The following is an 8,234-nucleotide window of genomic DNA, read 5'->3' as shown; positions in this document are numbered from 1 at the left end:
GTACGATCTCAGCTCGCTGCAACCTCCACCTCCCAGGTTCAAGCAATTCTCCTGCCTCAGCCTCCTGAGTAGCTGGGATTACAGGCGCCTGCTACCACACCCAGCTAATTTTTTACATTTTAGTAGAGACAAGATTTCGCCATGTTGGCCAGGCTTGTCTCGAACTCCTGACCTCAGGTGATCCACCCACTTCAGCCTCTCAAAGTGCTGGGATTACAAGTGTAAGCCACCACCCCTGGCCTTTTTTTGTATTTTTAGTAGAGATGGGGTTTTGCCATATTGGCCAGGCTGGTCTCGAACTCCTGACCTCAGGTGATCCGCCCACCTCAGCTTCCCAAAGTGCTAGATTACGGGTATAAGCCACTATACCTGGCCAGCTCTAGTCTTATTTTGCTGAAAAAGGGAGGCAATTGAGGGACAGGCCTGCTGGTCTGGGACTGGAGACCTGGGTTTACCACATAGCCTTGGGAAATTTATCTAACTTTCTGGGCCCCTTTGTACTTCTCAGCTTAGAGATTTGGGGGTTAAAGTAGATCAGTAATTTCCAAACTCTTGAGAGTACCAGGGTCTGTAGAGATGCCTCACAGGCCTCCATGACAGGCCAAGAAGATGGGCTATGATCTCTGAAACCAGCCCCCACTTCAATCAGATCAAAGTTAATTCCATTCTATGTTTTATATGCTGGGATTCTGCTTAGGATTTCATTTGATAAAAAGAATCTTCTGCTTAAAAACATTTGCTTGCTGACTCCATATTACGTATTCCCAGAAGAGTCTGGTCTGCTTTCACTCTCCACCCGTCGACCTGCGGTGTCTCCCTTCACCCCCAGGGGCTGCTGGTAATTCCACTGAGTCTGAGGCAGGGCCCCCAAGAATCAAAGCTGCTTCAGATTCAGGTCTGTTCAGCTTTGACAGTGTTCCCATCATCACTGGACAAGGGACAAGAACAGTCTCATCCAATCTGAGGTTAGCCCAAGCCAGGTCTCAGCTAGGAGCTGACACCCTAAACCCTTATCTCCTGGATTCATCTTCAGTGCCTCTGCAAGATGCCCCCTGCCCCCCATCTTACTCTCATAGACCTGAGTAGTCAAAAGTAGAATGGATAGGACAGAGGGGCTAGAACCAGCACACGGATGAATATACTTCCTTTATCGAGGGTGACAAACCAAAACAAAAAAAAGACCAAACATGTAAAAACCCAGGGTTCTAGAAATACAAACTCAATTCATTCAAATTCAAGCTCATCCAGACCCTGGTCACAAACCCTCGTGAGGTGCATGTGAGCACCAAGTCAGGGAGAGGGGGCAGGAGTGACTTTGAGGCCGAGAGAGGGTGGGAAGGGGATCTCCCTAGGTCCCCTGGTGATCACCCCCCACCCAAACTGGTATCTCCACATTCTCAATGACTATGACGACATACCAGGCTCTGTCCTTTTGGCCCCCACCCCATCCCTGGCCAGAGCTTCAAAGGCCAGTCCCAAAAGATTCTACCCTCAACTTGCTCAGGCTTCCAGCCTTCCTCTTCTCCTCCTTCTTCACATTTTTCTCTGTGATTAGTAGCAGGTTAGGGTACTATATAAGCCGCAGTGAGGCTGGGGGCCAAGGGGGTGGGGTAGAGATGGGATGAAGAGAGGAGAAGAGCTGTCCAAGGACCCCTCTCTTCATGGGATCCCAAACTGTACAACCAGCTCCTCTTTTGCGTCCACACGGATCTGAGAAAGTGCACTGTAGGCATATGCAGCTATCCTGGAGACCTAAGACAGAGAGGGACCGGGGAGGAGAGGAACAGAGACAGGTGAGGAGGCCGATCAGGAAAAAGAGGGAGGGGAGATTAGATGGTGATGAAGGAGAAGGAGGGAATGATGGGGAACAGGAAGGCAGAGAGAAAGACAGGGATGGGAGAGACAGAAGGAAAAGAACAAAGGGGAGTGAAACAATAAAGGTTGCGGGAAGGAGATAGGAAAGACATACGTTAAGAGAACGAGGTGAGAGGGAACTGGGGCCCACAAGGCTACCAGGCTCCCTAACTCCATCTTCCCTACCTCCTCTGAGGCAGAGTGGGTGAACCCTCTGCCATACCCTGGGCAGTGTGGGAAGGGTGGGCAGGGGCAGGCAAGGGGTGTCTCACCTGCTGCAAATCAGAGAACGGGATGGGCTCACTGGCCAGCACTTGGTGGGGCTGGCTGGTAAGAGACGGCAGCGGTGGCAGCTTCTTCCAATGGGTCAGGCTGCTGCTCAGCACAGCCAAGCGGGTGCTGACCGAGAGAGGGGGTGGGAGTACACAGTTAAGCCACAGTCTGCCCTGCCCAGCCCAGGTAAGCCTCATCCCCTCAGGCCAGAGAAGCAGGGTGCTGAGGGGGGTATCTGGGAGGGAAGGTCTCAGCTCATCACAGACTCACTCTAGGCCCACCTCCCTTGGCCTCAATGCCCTTGAGAGTGTCACAGGGTAAACAGGGCTGACATGAATATTTACTGAAGCACCCAAGTGATCTGTGGTCAGTCTCCAGGGCTGCACCAAATGAGAAGCTTGGACTAGGGGCCAGGCTCCGAAGCTGGAACAGTGATGGAGGGTAGGAGCCCAAGTAGCCTGAGGGACCCACGCTGGCCAGGTGCTCACCTGTACTGCCTGGCACGATCCATGTACTCATGCTGCTCCATGCCCTGTGAGTCTGCAGCAGATACATCAATGATGTTGCTTTGGGGAGAAGAGACAGAGATGACATGACAGGTGCTTTTGAGAAGGACAAACAGGACTCAGTGCCAGGTACCAACTCCAGGGTTATCTGACTCCAGTTTCCCTCCTGCCTACTGAAGCAGGGCTGGACATGGAGGCACCTCTCTCCAGTGACCTTATCCCATCCCCCATGTCCTGAGCCTCGCTCCTTCTATCCTGGCCTTTAATATGGATAGAGGAGCTCTGACCCAGGCCTGGTCCTCTGACATTTACCTGGCTGTCTTGGCAAGGATGGAAGAGAGTAGGGCCTGCTCATCAGTGCGAGCGGAAGGCAGGCTGTGGTAGTTGGGCTCGGCTCCATTGAGAGCTTTGGTAGGGGGGCTGCTAGGGTCCAGCAGCAGCTTCCGTTCCTCTCGGTCCTAGAAGTGGTCATGGGAGAGAAGTCAGCCCCAGGACCCTTAGATCCTGCCTTTCATGGGTGCTACCCTCAGCCCAGCTCTGACCTTAAACACCAAAAATATTTCTATAAGGAATATCCAAAGTGCCCAGCTTTATGGAATGCCAGATAAGACTCAGTTCCTGCCTATCCTTGGGAGCTCAGCTGAGTTGGTGTTCTAGGATAAACGAGAGTAGAGCCAGGCAGTCCTAGAGGCCCTGAAAAAAGGGACGGAGGCACAAAGCAGATAGTCAGCAACAGCCCTGGAGCTTGAAAAACATTCTAGGACCTGGCAGAGAAAGGATACTAGAGACTGGAAGACAGAGGAGCTGAGACATAGCAAAGCAATGGGAGCTAAAGGGGAAACCAGTGCAAGTCAGGAGCCCAAGAACAGCTCTCCTCATCCCCCAGGACCAGGCCCTCCCCAGCAAAGCTGTTTCCTTCCAAGATGGAAGCCCTGGTGAGTCCAGACAAGGCCCTAGGCCCCAAGGGAAAGCAAGCCCAACCTCTCCATGGCCATTTCTCAAATTATGTCAAGGCAGGAATCCCAGCCCAGCTCTGGGTCACACAGTACAAGTGTGTTCCCTTCTTGAAGGCAGGTCCCTAGGAAGGTGTTCACCCTCTTGTGCTCTGGTGCTCTTTTTCTATGTGACTCCCAGAATCAAACTGAGTGTACGAGGTGTATCCTGATCTGAGCAGTAGAGCTGTACCCGTGTGTGGTGATTCATACTGGGAATTCCAACACTTTGGGAGCCCAAAGCAGGAGGATTGCTTGAGTCCAGCAGTTTGAGACCAGCCCGGGCAACAAAGCAAGACCTTGTCTCTACCAAAAAAAAAAAAAAAAATTAGCTGGACTTGGTAGTGTGAGCCCTGCAGTCCCAGCTACTTGGGAGGCTGAAGTGCGAGGACTGTATGAACCCAGGATTTGAGGCTGCAGTGAGCTAGGACTGTACCACTGTACTCCAGCCTGGGCAAGAGAGCAAGACCCCATCTCAAAACAAACAATGGAGCTATTCCCGCCCTTGCTAAACCACCTGAGTAGCCCATGTAAATTTTCAGCAGCCCTGTTACTGCTGGCCTATGCTGATAATCACAACCCCTGAACTAACGTAAGACCAAACCAAGCTTCCTCACTGGTTTGGTCTTACTACTTGTCCTGTTTCAGTCCCCTGTTCTATCTACTGTAATATTTCTGGATTTGACCCTGCTTTGAGTCCATCAGCTGCAAATCCTTGATTGCTGTTATCAGTGGTAAATTGGAAAAACAGACCTGCTGGGTATCTATCCAACCCATAAAGAGCAAGAGTGCCCTGGACAAAGCCAAGGATGGGCCCAGGGGGACATCCTGGCTAATGCTGACTCACCAACCTTCAGCGTCAGACTCCTCAATGCTCCCCTCCAGGCCTGTCTCAGTTCCTCAGTCTTTCCTGCTGCAGGCTCCAGCTCCCCTGCCCACAACTCCACAACTCTCCTTGTAGAGGGCTACCTCCTCCTGCCCTGCTTAGGGAGGCCCAGCCTTTTCACCTTACTCTTCTTTCTCAAGCCTAGGTTGCCCAAGTGTCCTCAGGCAATTTGATCCAGTTCCCAGCAGCAAAAGACAGAAGCTGTGGGCTTTGCCCCATTACCTCTATAAACTCCCAGACACCCTTCCTCCCTAAAACACAGGCTCAGTATTAAAGAGCTAAAAAGACAAAATGAGGCCAGGCGCGGTGGCTCAAGCCTGTAATCCCAGCACTTTGGGAGGCCGAGACGGGTGGATCACGAGGTCAGGAGATCGAGACCATCCTGGCTAACATGGTGAAACCCCGTCTCTACTAAAAAATAACAAAAAAACTAGCCGGGCGATGTGGTGGACGCCTGTAGTCCCAGCTACTCGGGAGGCTGAGGCAGGAGAATGGCGTGAACCCGGGAGGCGGAGCTTGCAGTGAGCTGAGATCTGGCCACTGCACTCCAGCCTGGGCGACAGAGCAAGACTCCGTCTCAAAAAAAAAAAAAAAAAAAAAAAAAGACAAAATGTTTGCCAAAGATAAAACTATGTATTTCTAAGGAAAGCTGGCTCCATAATGAGGCCGAAGTTAGCTTCCTATGTGTCTGTCCTTCTCCCAGCTCCACTTCAGACAGATCTTCCTGCAGGACAGGGTAGTCTCTTCCCTATCAGGGGTTCTTCAAGAAGAAGGTTGGCTGATCACTTCTCAGCCTTCAGCTAAGATCAAGGGAGGAACAAGGTTGTTTTTTTGAAACCTAGACTTAAAGAAGAGGCCATGCTACCCCCTTCAGAGTAGACAAGTATCACCCCACTCCCGAAGTGCGAGTGGAGCATGGGTTAGGTTTGTCACATCAAGGTTTGTCTCTGCGTCAGTGTAACCCAAGAGGCAGGGTTTCACTGTCTACCTTAGCACAGACATAGCACCCTGCCCATGACTGGCCACCTGGTCTAGGGGCATAGATGAGACTGCTTGGCCCCATGGATAAAGTACATGGCTTGGCATCAGAACGCCCAGGCATTAGCACTTCTCAGCTTGGCCAAATCACTTAGCTTCTCTGAACTTTTTCCTCACCTTTAAATAGACATAACCCACACTAATATGACAGATGTCTGGCAAGAGTCAAATTAGATAACTATCAAGGCCCTTTGTAAACTGTAATGTGTTGTACATTTTTTATTGTGATAAAGAGACAGAGATGAGACTGGGAGAGGAGCCTGCCCAAGAACTGAAAGAGGGACTCTGGGAGGTGGATGGTTACGGCTCTTGCTACGTGAGGCCTCAAATCACCCAGCAGTGATTAAACACCTTCTCTGGGTGTTAGGAACAGAAAGGAGAGCCCACCAAGGAGAAGGTAGAGATTCAGGAGAGCAGCAGGCCCAGCTCTCCCTTCCAAGTAGAAGCTGGTATCCTTTCTCATAAGGCATTAATCCTTCTTGACTCACTCCCTGCAAGAGTCCACATTATGCTTTAAGGGACAATTTCCCACTAGGCCACAGCTCTCCCAGTAGGCAGGGTTATTGTTGTCTCTTTCTCAAAAAGGTGGAGGTGAAGTGAGAGGTATTAGGCATGACACATGCCTAACACAGAGCAAAGGAAATATGTGTTCATTGGGTGTATGAAGAATTGAGAACCAGAAGCGACCCTTGCTTCCCATACAAATGACATTTTCTTTTTTTTTTTTTTTGAGACGGAGTCTCACTCTGTCTCCCAGGCTGGAGTGCAGTGGCCGGATCTCAGCTCACTGCAAGCTCCGCCTCCCGGGTCCACGCCATTCTCCTGCCTCAGCCTCCCGAGTAGCTGGGACTACAGGCGCCCGCCACCTCACCCGGCTAGTTTTTTTTTGTATTTTTTAGTAGAGACGGGGTTTCACCGTGTTAGCCAGGATGGTCTCGATCTCCTGACCTCATGATCCACCCGTCTCAGCCTCCCAAAGTGCTGGGATTACAGGCTTGAGCCACCGCGCCCGGCCACAAATGACATTTTCCTAAGCTTAAGCCCTTAATCCAAAATACGTTCACTGAAGAAATAACTACTTCCCAAGTACCAGTGATATAATCTATTTTTGTGACCATCTCCCCTATTAGACTGTGAGCTACTTGAAACCTTTCTACTTTCTCAGGTCTACTATATGTTCAAATGTAGAATCCAGGGTTAGAGACGCTCAAAAAAGGAGAGTGGACAGCAACTTGTGACTTCATCCTTGAATGTCAGGCCAGGCGGGGCAGGGATTAGAATGTGGAGAGAAGTGAGAATGCACTAAGAGGAAGAGGGAGAATTTAAAACTGTACAGGTCTCCCCAGCCTAAGCCTTTCGTCAGAGGGATCAGATCTACAGCCAAATTCTCAGAACAGGCATGTCTCCAGCTAAAGGAACCCTCAGGCCCCAGGCAGACTGCACTGAGGCAAGCCAAACTCAGAACCAAATGAACTTCCCGCTCCGTTTCTCTTTTACCACAATCTAGTCAAAGCTAAACCCTCTTTGTTGCTTCCCAGACAATTTCCCCCATGTCCCGATGTCCTCACTGTATCCGTTAAATCCTTCATTGGCCAACTCAAAGGCCACCAACTTCCAGAATCGTCCTCTGGCCCTAAACTAGCAGCGACCTTCCTTCTGCAACCCCAGGGACTAAGACGATACATGAATTCCTGATTCATCGCAGGACAGCCTAACTCAGGGCCTCAGCTTACCCACCCCTGCAATGGATTCGCAAAGCCCACTAATACAGAGAAGACAGGAAGCTGGGAAGGGAGTATTTCCCGGGGACCTAGACTGAGGATCCTTGAATCTGGAAAGTTTTGAAGGTAGGAGCAAACGGAAGTGGTGGGAGCGAGCCGGACAGGCGGCTGCCTGTACACCCCGAGGCGGGGACCGCGTAGAAAGCTGGGGCTTTAACTGGGGTAGGAGTCCGGCTTGGCGTCTCCTGTGTAATCTGTCCCCTCCAGGCCTCCGTATTCAGTGAGCCCTGCAGTCCGGCTGCCCGTTCTCCGCAGATTTCTTTCTGGGGCCCCAAGCCCCAGGGTCTTAGCCCTCATTCCCGAGCCCCGCCTGCCGCGGCCGCACCTGGTCCGAGTCCTCGTTCTCGCTGCTGTAGCAGCACCCCATGGCCGGGGTCAGGCCGGGCGCTCAGGCCGCGCCGAGGAGGGACGGCGTCCGTCAGGAGCCCTTCCGGTCACATGACCCGCAACTGCCTCCCGCAGGCAACCACCCGCCGCCACCCCCCGTATCCCTTCTCCCGGAGCCGCTGGGCCGCCTCAGGCAATACCCCGGCTTCCGGTCCCGCCCGCTAGCGCGTGATCGTTGTCAACCAATGGGAAGGCGTAACCGGACACGCAGGCAAGTGAAGCGAGGAAAGGGAGGGGCGGATCACATGACTTCATCTTTCCAGTCTCTAAACTGGCAGTAGTGGCCGTCGTGAATTGTGTTATGCGTTCTCGTGGCCACTAGGCCACTTCTCTGGGCCATTGAGCGAACTCGTACCAAATGCCCTTGTATGCCCTCGTGATATACTCTTCTAAATGCCATGCGAGGGGCGAGTGGGATCCAGGCCTGACGCTCCTAGATCGTACAGCCTTGGTGCACACACAGAGGATCCAGATGACCGGGTACCCAGTAGGGGAACAGAGGGTGTATCGCCCAGCT

At 52.0% G+C, this 8,234-nt stretch overlaps 2 protein-coding genes across 5 annotated transcripts in view; one reads left to right on the top strand and one right to left on the bottom strand.

The window, feature by feature from the left end:
• LOC105549242 (leucine-rich repeat-containing protein 51) overlaps window positions 1-733 on the top strand; it is a 16,671-nt gene extending 15,938 nt beyond the window's left edge. Inside the window, exon 6 of the mRNA XM_011993695.1 lies at window positions 558-733. Coding sequence (XP_011849085.1) covers window positions 558-597 — 40 coding nt within the window. The 3' untranslated portion in view covers window positions 598-733. The remainder of the gene's footprint in view (window positions 1-557) is intronic.
• The window catches only part of LAMTOR1 (late endosomal/lysosomal adaptor, MAPK and MTOR activator 1), an 18,309-nt gene extending 10,449 nt beyond the window's left edge, over window positions 1-7,860 (bottom strand). Inside the window, exons 1-5 of one of the 4 annotated variants that reach the window (XR_001007519.1) lie at window positions 7,656-7,855; window positions 2,946-3,091; window positions 2,616-2,693; window positions 2,127-2,253; window positions 1,497-1,752 (exon numbers count right to left, since the gene is read on the bottom strand). Coding sequence is in view for 3 of the 4 variants with exons in the window: in XM_011993696.1 (XP_011849086.1) it covers window positions 1,660-1,752; window positions 2,127-2,253; window positions 2,616-2,693; window positions 2,946-3,091; window positions 7,656-7,697 (486 nt within the window). In the remaining variant the exon portion in view is untranslated. Of the gene's footprint in view, window positions 1-1,130; window positions 1,753-2,126; window positions 2,254-2,615; window positions 2,694-2,945; window positions 3,092-4,476; window positions 4,560-7,655 lie in introns of those variants that run through there. The other 3 variants (XM_011993696.1, XM_011993698.1, XM_011993697.1) reach the window with 3 other exon arrangements.
• Window positions 7,861-8,234: the final 374 nt, after the last annotated feature.

Source organism: Mandrillus leucophaeus, unplaced genomic scaffold (genome assembly GCF_000951045.1).
Source record: "Mandrillus leucophaeus isolate KB7577 unplaced genomic scaffold, Mleu.le_1.0 Scaffold432, whole genome shotgun sequence".
Lineage (NCBI taxonomy): Eukaryota > Metazoa > Chordata > Mammalia > Primates > Cercopithecidae > Mandrillus > Mandrillus leucophaeus.
Note: the sequence above shows the minus strand (reverse complement) of the source record. Positions and strands in the feature narration are given on the sequence as shown.